Source organism: Plasmodium vinckei, assembly GCF_900681995.1.
Source record: "Plasmodium vinckei vinckei genome assembly, chromosome: PVVCY_05".
In the NCBI taxonomy this organism is placed as follows: Eukaryota; Apicomplexa; class Aconoidasida; order Haemosporida; family Plasmodiidae; genus Plasmodium; species Plasmodium vinckei.
The window spans coordinates 159,673-175,963 of NC_051297.1; the positions used below are offsets into that span (position 1 = coordinate 159,673).

General features: G+C 22.6%; 5 protein-coding genes across 5 annotated transcripts; 1 reads left to right on the forward strand and 4 right to left on the reverse strand.

Moving 5' to 3' along the window:
• Nucleotides 1-1,488: 1,488 nt before the first annotated feature.
• PVVCY_0500430 (conserved Plasmodium protein, unknown function) lies at nt 1,489-4,089 on the forward strand (the record flags this gene model as incomplete). The annotated part of the gene is made up of 1 exon (XM_008627418.2): nt 1,489-4,089. One exon carries the CDS (start codon nt 1,489-1,491, stop codon nt 4,087-4,089), a length of 2,601 nt encoding a protein of 866 aa, XP_008625640.2.
• Nucleotides 4,090-4,590: 501 nt separating this feature from the next.
• On the reverse strand, nt 4,591-6,246 carry PVVCY_0500440 (conserved Plasmodium protein, unknown function; the record flags this gene model as incomplete). The annotated part of the gene is made up of 1 exon (XM_008627419.2): nt 4,591-6,246. The coding sequence occupies one exon, from the start codon at nt 6,244-6,246 to the stop codon at nt 4,591-4,593; it is 1,656 nt and encodes a 551-aa protein (XP_008625641.2).
• Nucleotides 6,247-7,131: 885 nt separating this feature from the next.
• Nucleotides 7,132-9,753, reverse strand: PVVCY_0500450 (tRNA methyltransferase, putative; the record flags this gene model as incomplete). Its single annotated transcript, XM_008627420.2, has 1 exon — nt 7,132-9,753. The coding sequence occupies one exon, from the start codon at nt 9,751-9,753 to the stop codon at nt 7,132-7,134; it is 2,622 nt and encodes an 873-aa protein (XP_008625642.2).
• Nucleotides 9,754-11,506: 1,753 nt separating this feature from the next.
• PVVCY_0500460 (autophagy-related protein 8, putative) lies at nt 11,507-11,881 on the reverse strand (the record flags this gene model as incomplete). Its single annotated transcript, XM_008627421.1, has 1 exon — nt 11,507-11,881. One exon carries the CDS (start codon nt 11,879-11,881, stop codon nt 11,507-11,509), a length of 375 nt encoding a protein of 124 aa, XP_008625643.1.
• Nucleotides 11,882-13,912: 2,031 nt separating this feature from the next.
• On the reverse strand, nt 13,913-15,973 carry PVVCY_0500470 (RNA-binding protein 34, putative; the record flags this gene model as incomplete). Its single annotated transcript, XM_037635005.1, has 10 exons — nt 13,913-14,007; nt 14,158-14,212; nt 14,344-14,421; nt 14,552-14,592; nt 14,678-14,831; nt 14,923-14,997; nt 15,093-15,170; nt 15,264-15,367; nt 15,449-15,565; nt 15,664-15,973. 10 exons carry the CDS (start codon nt 15,971-15,973, stop codon nt 13,913-13,915), a joined length of 1,107 nt encoding a protein of 368 aa, XP_037490193.1.
• Between the last annotated feature and the right edge of the window lie 318 nt (nt 15,974-16,291).

Sequence of the window (16,291 nt, forward strand, 5' to 3'; positions counted from 1 at the left end):
TGATTCTCATATGCTAAAATATACATTGACATAACTTATGTATAACAGAGAAATTCCATACACATGCTATTAAGAATATAAATTATCAAGGCAACGAACATATCATCACATTTTAATTTATACAAATGTGTAAACATTCAAATGGTATTTAATTGTGCGTTGTTTTTTCATAGATTCAAATTTATCTATAAAAATGTAAGCATTTTATAAACCCACTAGTATTATTAGAATTTATTTGGTTTTGAATTATATCTTCATTTCAAATATTTGTATCAATATCTTCTAATTTTTATTATACGTTTTTATCATATATATTATCCTTTACTTCAAATCTAAAAGGTGATTATTTTCTGGTTATTTATTTACTTATTTTTTTATTCACTTATTTAATTTTTTTCCTTTCTCTTTATTTTTATAACACATAATATTATATATTGTACCATTTCTCAAACTAAACACAGGTTCCTTGTGCACATTATGAATATACTTTAATTTTTATATTCTTCCCCCTTTTTTTCCATTTATATAATTGTTGAAATAAGTATAATAATAGGAATATATTTTTATGATACCGAAATTCAGTAGCCCAATGCATGCTCTCGTAGGCTATCATTTTTTTTTTTGTGTTAGTTCTTCATTTCTTTTTTTTACACATTTTTTGATTATTTATTTTTTCTTTCTTTTATTTTCATGCTTTCGTTTTTTATTCTATATTTATTTCTCTTTTTTGTTTGATTACTTACATTTTAAAATCATTCTTTCTTTAAATATTCTTTTTTATTTCTTTAATTCCGTCGTTGTCTTTATCATTTAAATATATATTTTTTAATGACAAAAAAAAGTTATTTCTCCAACATTCTATTATTTTTATATATAAAATATTTGTTAATATTTTTTAAAAAATTATTAATATACATTTTTTTATACTTTTAAATAATTTGCACATTTTTTTACCTGATTTGTACATATTTTTTCCCCTTTTCCTTCATGTTTTTAATTCTATTTTATCCATTCCTTAACACCCCTAAATGTGTGAATAAACAATAGGAATGCATACTTTATGTGTGTGTGTTTTTTTTACTTGTAAATATTTATTCGAAAATAGGTAGCTATTAAAACATTGTCAACTTAAAAATAACCTTAATTGTACAGGAAATAAATGTATTGTTTTTTTTTTTTTCTCAACAATTTCTGTTTTTAGCTAGATTTGTAAGCTATTTGTTATGCTATAACTATAAGCACATTACTCATATGTTAAATATTTTCAACATCCTTTTACACACATTTAATTAAACTATCTGTCGTTTCGAAAGAATTATTTTGTTTTGTTTTATTTCCGTCTATATGTCAATTTATAGAAAAGGCACATATTTGCGTCTTATTCCTAATATGCAATGTTTTTCATTATTATTTGGTGTTTTTAATATAATTTTTTTTTCAACATTTTTCTTATTCTTTTTTTCCTGTCTGTTAACACCATTTTAAAGAATGGATGAAAAACACCACTGTGAAAATAGAAAAATGCAAATTCATAACTTTTATGATAAAAATGTAAATAATAACAATGAAAATGATTTAAATTTGTCTTCTATAAAATATCCAGATTTTGAAAATGAATTTGAAATGTTTTATAAAACCACGCCGAAAGAAACATGGGTACGACCTAAAGCCGAAGAAAGTGAAAATATACAATATTTAAAAAAAAAAAATAAAATGGAATACCACCATACAAATAATTTACAAAACTTAAAGCAATTGAAAAGGCGCTATCAAACTAAATTAAAAGAAGTTGAAGGGGCTACTAGCAACTTTAGTGTAAATAGAAAAAATGTTCAAAATGAAAATAATTTAAGACGGAACAAATCTATAGAACAAATTTTAATGGACATTCAAGATGGCCCCAATTTGAGAAATACCAATGATCATCAAATATTTATTAGTGATCAAGAATGTTCTCTTTTTAATGATTCAAACAAAATATATTTAGATCCTGTAGTAAACCCAAGTGATATCAACACAGCATGTGAACAGAATGCACAATATCTAGAACCAGAGCAATATAACATCATTTATATTTGGCATGAAGGCACCAAATTAACTTATACTTGGCATAATACAATGGAAGAAGAATATATAAAAAAAGGTATATACGATTTTTGTATAAATATTATTAATGACGATTTTTATTTAGTTCGAATAAAAAGGCTGGCAAAAGAAAATGTAACCAACTCAGAAAAAGGTGAAATAAAAAATGGCATTTACTACAAACTATTTGAGGAATATTATTACAATGATTTTGGAAATATACGAAATTGTGAAGAGTATCTAATAAAAAAAATTGATTTTAATAAATCAGCCAAAATTGATGAAAAGGAAAAAGTAGAAAACGTAGAAAACATAGAAAACCTGTCTATAGACAATGAAAAAGCAAATGAAAACAAGTTTGAAGAATTTATTAATCCTCTTAATTTTCCCGAAGTTTTAAGAGCTATAGAATATGCAAAAGAAGGAAGTAACTTATTAAAACATACAATTTTTAATATCCCCCATTTAAGATATTTTATTTTAAGTAAAAATTTAAAATATATAAGATGGTTTTCATCAAGAAAATATGAAGAAGATTGTAAAATATATTTTAAAGATATTAACAGTTTAGAAATAAATAATTTGAATGATCCTATTTTTTCAAATTATCAAATGGATTTATTAAAAAATTTTACATTTTGTATAATATATAATAATCAAAAAAAAAAAATAACATTAACATGTAAATGTCTTTACGAGTTTAATACTTGGGTTACTGTTATTCGTTCTCTTATGTTTAAATCAAAAGATTTAAAAACAACAAAAAGAATATTATTGTCTCATATTTATCAAAATAAGTGTGGAAATCAATCTGATAACGATCCTAGTCATGATATTCAAACCGGTGCCCATAGTAAAACTGGCTGGCAAAATGGTTGGCAAAATGGATGGCAAAATGAGGAAGAGAATAGGCTAAAGACATTCCACCTGTTCAACCTGATAAAGTTCCCGAATTACAACATCTACCAAGCTAAAATAAAATTTTTATTACTAAAGGAAAAGTTTTATAAATATAAAATTAGGATTGAAGAAGAAATAAATGAATATAATTCAAGCAAGGAAAATGAAATTGATAAAGTTAACCTATCATCATTTCAGGATAAAAAAAATATAGAGGCTAATGTAAATAGTAGAATAAATATGGAGATATATGATGATAATATTTTTGAAATAAGTGAAAATGGATCTGATTTTATTGAAGAAAAATATGATTCATCTAGTCCTGACCTACTCATAGATGCATACTCATATATAGATGAAGATTCAAATGAATTCAAACTTCGATTGATAATAAAATTTTATAATCAACTAGATGAAAAAATAAAAATGATTCAAAAAAATATTTTAGATGTTGGAAGGTTAATAAAACGAAACGGATCATTATACATACATCAAAGTCAACAAAATGGATTTAACATTGAAGATATATTTAAACAAGCAATTGAACTATACAAAAGTTTAGAAAATAAATTGTTTAAAAATAAAATATCTAATCCTAATACAACAAAATATATCAATTATGGCATAAAAGAAAATGGAAAAAATACTTTTAAAATTGAAAATATCATACCTGACTATCAATATTATAAAAACATTTTTAATACATCCTTTTTTAATATGAGCACGGATAGAAATAAAATCAAAACTGAACTTTGTAATATAGACACTTTTGAGAGATACTACGAATATGATCACTTTCCAATTATAGACAACTATCCATATTCAAATGAGAAATGGAAAATTAGAGAAGATAGGAAAATATCAAATTGTCTTGAAGATGTGGTTGAAGAAATAAATAATATGATAGAAAAAATCATGTTCGATTTATGGATGAGTGAAATAAAACTAGCTAATATAGAAGATATATATAATATATATGTTTATAATTTAAAAACAAAAAACCAAATGCAGCCTTCATATATCCCTAATATTGATACCCAACATATTTGGAAATATATTTCTAACCTATTCTCAGAAACAGTTTTGAAACCCAGTCGTGGGTAACAATTTTTCCATATGCACATGCACATCTTATGATTATATATTTTTTTTTTTTTTTTTTTGAATTCATTTTGCATATTGAAATGGTTAACCCATAAAAAGTATATTTCCATCATTTTTGGTGAGCATATTCGATTGGATAAGCAGCAAAATAAAAAAATTTATCGCATTATAATATTATAAAATGTTCAATATAAACTACTATGCAAGGAGTGAAACATGCTCACATTTTATGTGTGCCTATCTATACACACACAACTGCAATAAAATGAAAAACATACAAAAAGTGACGTAAAAAAATAAAAACTTAAAACATCAAAGTATCACATTTAGGTGATGCTTATTGTAATTGCATACCAATTCGGTGAATGAACCATTCCAAATGAATTGAGTATGCATATAAACATAAACAATAAATGAAACGTAAAAAATACAATGAGCACATTTATAGCAAATACAAAAATGGCTATACGGAATTTTTCGACCCTTTTTGATAAGGTATTTCTAATTGGGGATATACAATTTATATGCTTTATCAAATTCTAAAATACAAGAATTAATTTCTTTATGTAAATAATTTATTATATTTCCTTTATGATTAAATATAAAAAAAAATAGGGAATTTAATTTTTCTAGTTTATTTAAAATATGTTCTCTTTTATTTATCATTTTTTTTAATTTATTATATCCTTTGGATTTACTTTGAATATTATTTTTATTTTCCAAATTGTCAGTCCCCATTTGATCAGCATTATCACTATCTTTATAACTTGACATAGTTGTAGATTTTGAATTAATGCTTGAAAATATTTTTAAATCATTGCATTTGTCTGCCTGTTCAGAATTGTTGTTAATCATTTGTGTGTCTATCTCTTTGTTGTCTTTTTTTAAAATGGAAAGATCATCTATATTTTCTAAATTTACTGGATTTTTTTCTTCAAGAACATGTTTATCTTCATCTAGTTGCTCTATCTTATTTGTTTGAATCATTAAATCAGTCAGATTATTTGCATTTAGAGTTTTATTCTCTATATTAATACTATTGTCTATAGACAAATTAATGGATGGATTGTTAATATCTAAACTATACATCGTTGAAGAAAATATATTAATTTGTTGTTCATCATTTTTTATTTTTTTATTTACATGTTTAATATCAATTTCTTTAATTTTATCTTCATCAAGCATTTCCAATATTTTTGAATTACCTTTTTTATATACTTCTTCATATATATATTTTTCGACATTTTTATAATGGTTATATAATACATTAATTTTATTAACAGTTAAGGTTAAACTTGAATCACATTTTAGTATTATATTGTAATAAGATTTCATAAGTATATTTAAATCCTGTACAATTTCAATCATCTTTATTTTATTTATATCATTACTTTTATCGATTGTCATAATTTTTTCTATCGTTTCAGAAATCCCATATATAATAAGAGGAAGTGAAGAATTGTTAGAACAAACAATATTATCAGTTTTATTTATATTCATCAAATTTTCTTTCATATTATTTATTTTTATATTATTTTTTAATCCATCAATATTTAATTTGATATTATGTTTTTTGTTAGGAGTTCCATTATCTGTCCCTATATATTTTTCACTGTTTTTTAAAATATTTTCAACATTCTTTATTACTTTTTCTTTCCTTGTACAATTTTCATTTTGATCATCATTTTTGATATTTACACATTTTCTTATTTTCTTTTCCGGTTCCAATATATCATATTTATTTGGGTCATTTATATGGTCGGAAAATTCATCATTTTTATTTTTTTCATCTTCTTCATGTTTTTTACGTTTATCTATGTTACTTCTTTTGTCTGTCTTCTTTATAGTTTCATTTTTAAGAATATTTTTTTCTTCATTTTCAATTTGTTCTTGATAATTTTCATCAACACTTTCAGTTTCAATATGTTTTTTGTCTGTTTCAGTATTTTGGCTAGTCAAATCTCCATGACTATATTCTTCATCCTCAATATTTCCATAACTTTCTAAATTTTTAATTTCACTTGTTGAGTTTGTTTCAGCTTCTTCATCTATTTCTTTTGAATTTATTTTTTGCAAACTCTTTGTCTCAGCTTGGGTAAGTAGGTTACTATCCATTGAATTCCTTCCCCTGTACTTTTTTCCTCTTGTTTTGCTCATATTATTTTACAGGTTTTTTATTCCTTATGTCATGCTACGTACATTCGAACTGTATATATTTTTTTATATTTTATTTTATTTTTTATTTTTTTACTTCTTTACTTTTTGTATAGCCACACACTTATAATTATATGCTTATCTTAGCAGGTACTTTCAACTTTTGTATCCCTTCTTTATATTTATATTTTTGTAAAAATTTTCATACCAAATTAGTTTATCCTATTTAATAACTAAGAAATGGTAAGCAATATTTTTTAAAAACATTAATCATTCTTTTTTTCAAAATACACATTAAATAGTAGTACAGTACTTACGGTATAACTTGATGTATCAAATACACGTAGTACTTATAATATGATATTAAGCCAAACTAGTTTCCAAAAAAAATTTATATTTTTTTTTATTCTTATTTTATTTAATCATGTTTTATAGTTTATCAAAAAAATATAAAAAAAAAATCGAAAAAAAAAAACATAAACATTCAAAGGCAAATAATTATATAATATACAAACATAAGTGAAATATAATTATGTGAACTTATAAAAAGTACAATACTATTTGCCCATATCTGCACAGGCTTACTACATATTTTAAATATAATTATAATAGCTAAACAAAAAAAATTAAAAATTAAACCTTATTACATATACATGAACATGTAAACAACAAACTAGCTTATTTACCATTAAATGTGCAAAAAAAATAAGAAAAAAATGTATAAAAAATAAAAAGTCCTAGGGATGGGTCATCATATTAAAATGGGATTACTAATTCATGAGGTATACAATATTTTTTTCGACAACCTTTAAAAAGTGAAATTTTTCGACACCCTTTAAAAAGTGAGATTTTTTGACAACCTTTAAAAAGTGAAATTTTTTGACAACCTTAAAAGGGTGTAAGGCCATTTTTTTTGTGGATTTCCATTATTCTTTTATATATGCCACTGTTGAGGTACTGGTTTTTTATTTTAGCAGTCCCAATACAATGGTAGTATATAGGAAAATGTAAATACTTATCTAGATTATAAATATATTGAGTTTGTTTATTCTTTTTTATAATAAATGGTAAATAAAAAGTAATGATCTGACCTGGTGATAAACCTATGTCTGGATTTTCTAATTCCAAATAGGGCTCCTTATTATTTTTATTAAATATCAATTTTGCTTTTTTTATTTTTTCATTGTTTCGTATTTTTACAAATATTATTACGCTATCTTTTATTTTACTATCTCTATTTATTTTTTTTTTTTTTTTTAAATAATTTGGAATATTATCATTATTACACTGTTCGATCCATTTAACATTTTTTAATTTACACTTTTTTTTTATAATATCAAACTTTTTATCATAATAATTTTTTGTAACATAAATAAAATTTTCCATAATTTGTCTCTCCTTTGGTAAAATCTTTTTATAAACTACTGTCCATTGGCATGAAGAAAATATATTTTTTTTATTTTTTTTATTTTTAAATCGATTTATATATAGATCATGTATATATGTTGTTATATGTTTGTTTTGCCCTATAGTATATAAATGAATATCTGAATTTTTTTCCATAACTATTCCATCATCTATATTTATAATATAATTTACATAATTTAAATTAAAATCTTTTATATCATTTTTTTTAAATCTATGTAAGTCTACCCCTGAAACTTGGACATCCAACCCCCGTTTCATTACTCTCTCCCCACTTTCACTATCCACACGTTCATTTTGCACACTCTCACTGTTGCTACACTCTCCTGTTTTAAAATACAGTCTCAACAATGAATGCATATCTACATTTCCATACAAACACAAACCCTTAGTTTCATTTGGATTATAATCTGTAATATTATTTTTTTTCATAAACATTTTTATATCATTTTTATTATACAAACTTAAGGGGAATAAAAATTTTGATAATTGCTTTTCGGAAAAAGAGGATAAGAAAAATGTTTGATCTTTTTTCAAGTCACTACTAACAACTAATTTATATCTATTTTTTTTTTTTTTTTTTTCCATTTTTTCTTTAATATATGGAAAATTATTATTAAAAATGTTATTACAATTTTTGGGGTTATTTGTAGATATCATTGCATAATGACCAGTAGAAATATAAGAATAATTAAAATTTTTTCCCTTTAATTTAGACATAGATTTAATTGTCTTCAATAAAAAATTATATTTTATTTTTTTATTACAAACAATATCTGGGTTTGGAACTTCTCCTTTTGCATAACTTTTAAGCATTGGTAAAAACACACTTTCATAATATTCATTATTTATATTAATAATATGTAAATTATTTCGATTTTTGCAAATATTTTTTACATATTTTAAATCATTCTTACTACAATCATAATGTGCAAAATTAAAATAATAATTATCGACATAAAACTTTTTTTTTTCTAATAAAATTAAAGCCATCAATGAATCTATTCCTCCACTAAGCATATGTGCTACTTTAGGATAACAATATATCTTCATGTCTTTACTAAAATCTAATTGGTTTTCACATTTATTTATGTCAAGCTTTGTTAATATATTTTTTTTTTTTTTTTTTTTCAAATTCTCTACCTCATTTATTTTTAAAAAGAATTTACAAATTCGTTTGTAAATATGATTTACAATATGTTCTGTATTGAAATATATTTCAAACCTATTTTTAAAATCACTAGCTATTTTTTTAAAATCTATATTCAAAAAAAATTGTAAATCCAATTTATTTACTCCCTTCAATAACATATAAAGAAAATTACTCAATACAATATTATCACTACCTCCATCAATTGTAATATAATAATTTATTGGCAAGCTTTTTTTTTTTATAATTCTTTCTATCCCACTAATATCGTTCATCTTTAGTAAGTTTATAATTTTTTTTTTTTCATTTCTTTCTTCCTTATTAGACAATACTATTTCAGAGATTGTCAATTTAGGTATTTTGTTTGGCATATCATGACATGTTTCTTTTACCTCCTCATTTTTAAAACAACATTGTTCTATATCTACACCCAAATAAACATTCGAATTGCACTTATTTATGTACATATATTTAACATTACTTCTAAGCTCATTTATATAACATTTTTGTTTTTTTGTATGGTCAAATATATTTTTATTAGTAAAATTTGCTCTATCTATGGGTATATAATAGTCTTTACAATCTTTATTTCCTGCCTGAATAATATAATTGATCTTATCATTTTTTGTAGCCAAACTATTTAAATCATTATATATTTTTTCTATATGACTTTTATAAGATTCATTTTTACATCCATTACTATCATTACAACAATTAGGATGTGTATCAAATATTTTATTCTCAAACTTTTTCCTGTTATATTTTAATATTGTTTTTCTAATTTTATTCTTGTTATCAAAAACATTTTTCCGTATATAATTTTTTATATAATGGTGATTGTTTATTCTTTTTGCATTCTGATCAAATATTATTTTTTTATTTATAGCAAATGGTACCCACCAAATGGCGTATAATAATGTTAAGGAGAAAAACATGAACTAAAATAATATTTTATATAACTACATTTTTTTTTATATTTATTTTGTCAAAGTTTTTTATTTTCAACAAATATCATTCACTTGCTTTTCTTTTCTACATAGATATATTTATATGTCGTTTTTTTTTAATTCATATTTATAATAAAATTTTGTTTTATAATTACACAGCTGCAATCTCCATAAGGGTCGCTACAAATTTTACTAAAAATATTAGCAGCAAAATAAAGCTACGAAAAACAGTCAAACAGCTAAAATATGTAAAACGATAAAATAATAGAATTAAAATAATATTGTAACATATTTATATTACCAGATTAAACATAAATAAAATTTGCTCTTTTATAATTCCATTTATTTTTTCTTCGCTCTTTATACCCCTCACAGTATAAAGAATAATTAATTTATCCATACATTTTCTGTAAACCTTTAAAATGTTATAATAATTTTTATTTTTATAAAAATAAATCGTTTAAAAAAGTAAGTAAAAAGAAAATATTCATATTATTAACAATCACAGGTATTGTATAATACTATGGTTTGGTATATATAGGAAAGGGGATTTACAACCCCCTGGGGTTTTATGAAAAAAAATAAAGACATATTAAATGCATAAAAGCATATTAACGGTGATATAAATGAAATCCACTACTCCTAAATTGGTAAACCATTCACTTCCTTAACTTTTTTCCCAAACTTTAATTTTTCTTTCAATATTATGAACAAGTCATAAAATAGTGACCCTATTTAAGACCGATACCCCAATATTATATTAACAGGTCATAAAAAATATTAAATGCGAATAAACAAAATGGGCATTAATATTTTGGGAAATGATCGAAATACCACTTTTTCCTTAACTCCATAAAAAAGCATTATTTTTGTTGCTTTAGTTTTATGCTAATAAACATATTTTTATGGTAAAATAACAATTTTAAAAGTTAATTCAAACTTCAAAAAAAAAACAAAAAAGATAAAACATATATTCACACACAAACATACATATATATATGCATATGTGTATATATTTACAATGCGGTGAAGACAAAAATTAAACATAAGCGATCATGAAAATATCCACATAAAAGAAAATACAATAAAAATTATGCATGTTCATAAAAAGTAATAAAAATTATGCATATTCATAAAAAGAAATAAAAATATGCGATATAATGCATGCATCACATACATAGACATAATATTAAATAAGTTTTAATAAAAATAAAATATAACCATTATTAAAAAGTGTAAGCATATGTATGCCAAAATATAAGTTAATTCACCCTCAACTCTTTAATAATAAATAATTATGTGTTTGAAAGGAACCACACCTTTTACACATCAAAGTATATCATAAATATTGTTTGCCACTAAAAGTTTAAAAATAAGTAAAATGCATATACACATATATTTGTGTCCATATACATAGGATGGAAAATAATAAAACCTACAAATACCCTATAATTCTATATATTCATTTTTTATCCCTTAATGATATAAAAATATAGTAAGAATAATAATTCCTTGGTTAAATATCCATTCTAATAAAATTCATAGCATTATGAATAAAATAAATGGTTGTTTTATTATTTCGGTATACAAAATGGTGACTACAATCAAATATAATTTAACTTGATATATTTACAAATCTTTTTCCCTGGGTGACTCTCTTTATATACACAGCATTTTTCAAATGACATTCATATATATATACAATTTTTTATCTATATAAAAAAGGGTAACTCTTTTTCTTTTATCCAAAACAACTTTCACAACTGTATTCAAGATACAAATATCCGTCTTCGTCTTTATACATTTCATATAATTCTTGCATTAATAACCCTGTTTTTGGAATAATATTATTGACAAATAAATATATAGTTTTTTCTCTAAACAATTTCATATTATTTCCATATGCACTTTGATTTATATGCTGATGTAAAACAAATTTAAATTCACCTACTAACATATTCATAGGTACAAGAAATTTCTTTTTTTCAATTTCGGGTAAATTTGATCTATGTGCTTTTTCACATACCACTGGAATTCTGTTTGGGTATTTTGCTCGAATTTTATGAGTCTCTGCAACTCGACTTTCAAAAGGGACTTCTTCTTTTAATGATGGCATTTTCAAAAAAAATATATATTAGCAAAAAAAAGAAATGATAAACAAATTAACAAGAAAAATACAAATAATTAAAAGATTGGTTAATATTAGCTACACACAAGCATGAGAATAAATGCGTATGTGTGCATATATCCAAGTAAATAATTGGGGGGGAAATTGAAAATATTTCAAAAAATTTTGGTATATAATATAGCCATAAAATTACAAAGAATAAATCATTTTTTTTTTTCGAAAATCTTCAAACTATATCAAGTTAATTATCAAAAATATGGATAATATTTACAAAAAATATAATATTTTTCTATACACACACATACTATCCTTTAAGAGAAGAAAACATATTAGTTGTAATATACTCTTTGATATCTTATTTGTTTCTTCACTTTATATGTCTCATTTATTTGTTCATATTTTTTTTTTTAAATTATGTACATATATTTATATGTCTTAATAAAAATGGCTAGATAGCTATATTTATTATTATGAAAAAAAAAAAACAAAAAAAAATTTTGTGGGTCTTCTATAACTTTTCTATATCCTATTTAACTGTATTAATAAATTAAGTCAATGATATTTTTTGCGATACTTAAGATTTATGTGTGTAATAGTTGCATAAAAATGTATATGTCCACTTTTGCCTATTAAAATTTTATATTCTCCACAAATTTGATCGATTTTATTCTTGTTCTATTGTGTTTGTAAGACTTTATTTTATACACAGTTCATATATTTAATGTTCTTCTGTAATTAGCAATTTGAATCAATACGACACCATACTATATTATGACACCCTTTTTTATATAGAATTATAATTTATATGCCAAATAATATTACACTAAATACTATTTACTACTATTAATTTTTTTTTATAATTCTCGTTTTACTGTTATTTGTTTAATTTTTACTATACGTACGCATATATGCACATATATCCATTTATCGCTTAAAACATACAAAAAATTAATATAAAATTTTAAATACAAATATAAGTTAAGAAAAAAAAAACAATGGTTTTCATTATGAATAAAATACTATACCACAACAAAAAAAAAAATTAATAAAATAAAAAAATAAAATCTACATATATTTATAATAATCTCCCTATATGCATTTATATATATACAAATCTTGGGTCAAGTACTGGGAAAAATAATGTTTATATATTTTTTTTACAAATAACGTGTATTTAAATAATACATATAAAAATGCAGGTATTTCATTCATAATAAAACATGCAATATATTAATTTATGAAATATTCAATTTATAAAATATACACATTATACTTGACATGTGTTAATAAAGTATAAAATATCAACATAATTTTTAAAAAAAAATTAAAAAATTCGCATGCTATATATTTGCAACATGTTTTTTTACTTATAAATCAGGGTAAATCTGTAAATGGTGAAGAAAAAAATTAAAAAAATTAAAAAGAAAATATAATACACTATTAATAAATATAATTACCAATAATGCATATTTCCGATGTGTTTATAATTATTATCCATATATTCATAGGCAGCACAATAGTTGTTTCTTTTAAACATAAATAAATCTTCCCCTAACATTTTTTTAATTTTAATATTATTTATTAAATTAATATTTTTGAAACATTAGGTTTTATATATGCAAATATTCGTTGGAAAATAGTAATAGTAGCATTATTATAATTTCAAAGTTTTTTTACAACTGTCTGCATATTTATATATACAATATGCATATATTATGTTTTATCATATATTTAATTCGAATATGTTGTGGAAATAATTAAAAAAGAAAATTTTAACTTTAAAAAAATTTTAATTATATTTATTTTTTCCACCATATTACATAAATAAACGATAAGCAAATGTAAATAAAAAAATTGAAAATAAAAACATTAAACAACAACAAGTTTGAATACTTATAAAGTGTGTAACTATATAAAATAGAAACATAATAAGAAACTAATTTAAAATAAAAAAAAATTATTTCATTATTCCCTTATTCGTATTATATACAATTTGTTATGTCCATTAATTGGGGCACACTATTTTTGGCGTTGTTTAAAACGATTTGTATTTTTTTGTTTAAATTTTTTAAAACTATTTACTCCTCTCTTTTTAAAGTCATGTTTTGATGTTTCTAAAATAAGCAAAAAGAAAAATAAATGAAATATATATATGCTTTATATGTGTGTACATTTTTATATGTCTGCACCCATTCATTCGGGTAGGTAAATCGACATACAAATATGCAAGTCTACTTTAATAGCTTTTTTTTTTTTTTACTAACCATTTTTATCATTTTCTTTTTCCTGTAATACTTTTTCAACAGTAATTACTCTATCCTATGAAAAGTAAAAAAAAAAAAAAAAAAAAAAAAAAAATAAAAAAAAAAAAATAGCGAAATGTGCATAACAAAATGAGACAAACATTATACAACCAATTTAATTACATTTTAAATAAAACAAGGACTTACTTTTATTTCTTTTCCGTTGAACAAGTTTATTGCCTTTTTAACGGAAGCTCTATTCTCAAATAATACAAAAGCAACACCCTATAAAGAATAAATAAGCAAAATACAAAAATGAGCTTAACTCTCCATATTTTGTATAGCTAGCTTTTTTAAAGAAAATATGCACACAAAAAAGCTATTTTATATTTCACTTTTTTTTTTTTTTTCTAACCCTTGATTGGCTATTTTCTAAATCCCTTAATATACGGACACCTATATTGTAAGAAGAAAAAAAAAGTAAATAAAATATACAATTTCTCACCACTATATATGAAAAAAATTCTCTTTGTAGACCCACCTTTTATTTCATCAACATCCTTAAATAATTCATATAAATCCTTTTCATTTATACTCCTATCTAAATTTTTAACGCATACAGTTTTTTTTCTGCTAAAACTACTCTGATCACCAAATTTGTTTACTCGTAAAACATATCCATTATATACAGTTCCCTAAAAAAAAAAAAAAAAATCATATGAACTAGCTATAATTAATATATGACAAATATTTATTTATCTTTTTTATTTTAAATTAAAAAATTACATTTTTATTCAAAAGTAAAGAAACATCTTCTTTCCTTTTCAGTCGTATGCATGCATTTTTGTTATCCTTCACATCCTAAATCATAAAAAAAGTATAAATTATTATTTAATCAAACATGTTCATATATTCTAGATATAAATATGTAGGTGAATTTTTTCGAATTATTATACCGTGAACTTTTTTAACATGATGCCAAGCCTCTTGTTCTTTGCATATTTCTCTTCCAAAGGTAGCGATCGAAATCTTATCTAAAATAAAAAAAGTATATAGACATTTATATGTATATGTATATTTTTATAAAATATAAATATTAAAATTAATGTGTGTAAAATGGGTTATACCGATTCAACTAATGACTTTTTAATTCCTAGTATTTTAAGCAATTTGAAATTGCCTACATCATTTAAAGGGATATTACCAACAAATACTGTTCTCTCATTTCTCTCTAAAAAAAATATAACATATATAATATTATTATTTTATTATTTTTATATGAAAAATCGTAAAAATAAATCATATTTCTTACCTTCAATATCTATACTATCATTCTTTTTTTCTTTTTTTTTCTCCTTCTTTTTATCATTTTTGTGTTGACGAATTTCCACGGATGATTTTTCTTCTTCCTTTTTCAACTCTTTAATGTCTATACGTTTGTAAAAATAAAGGTAATAATGTGATAGCTAGTATTTTATTGAGCCATCCCTTTTTCAAGTTTAAAATAAAAAAATTTTTTTTGCTTACCTTCTTTTTGCACACGCTCTGGTTCGTTTTTTTTCAAAAAATCGACGATGGAATTAATTTGTCCCCCTTCTCCATTTCTGTTGTTTTTTTCTACATTTTTATTGCTTTGGTTTTTCTTGTTTTTCTTATTTTTATTTTTGTTGATACGTTTTAAGTTCGTTTTTTTGGCTTTCTTATTTTTCTTTTTTTTATTTTGACTGGAATTGTTTAAATTGTTCTGTTTTGTATCATTATCAACATTATTGCCATCTTTATTTTCATTACAGTTTTCAGCTTTTGGTTGATCCTCACATTTTATTCCTTCCTCCATATGTATAGTTATAAGTTATTTATGTTTCTATGTTTGATGTTGCGTCTAGTCCTCTACCTCTCCTTATTCACTTCCGTATTTTTTTCTATCAAACTTGTAAAGAATAAAGATGGACAATCAGTTTTAATAAATTATATATTATGATAAATTTAAAATTGCTATTAATTATTTATATATTCATTTTATATATACAAAATATTTTGTAACAAGCTATTTTTCAATACACCATTTAATAACCCACAAAAAATAGCAACTCATGTATTTTCATTCGATATTATAAATTATTATTTTTTTTTATAATATATAAATATATAAAAT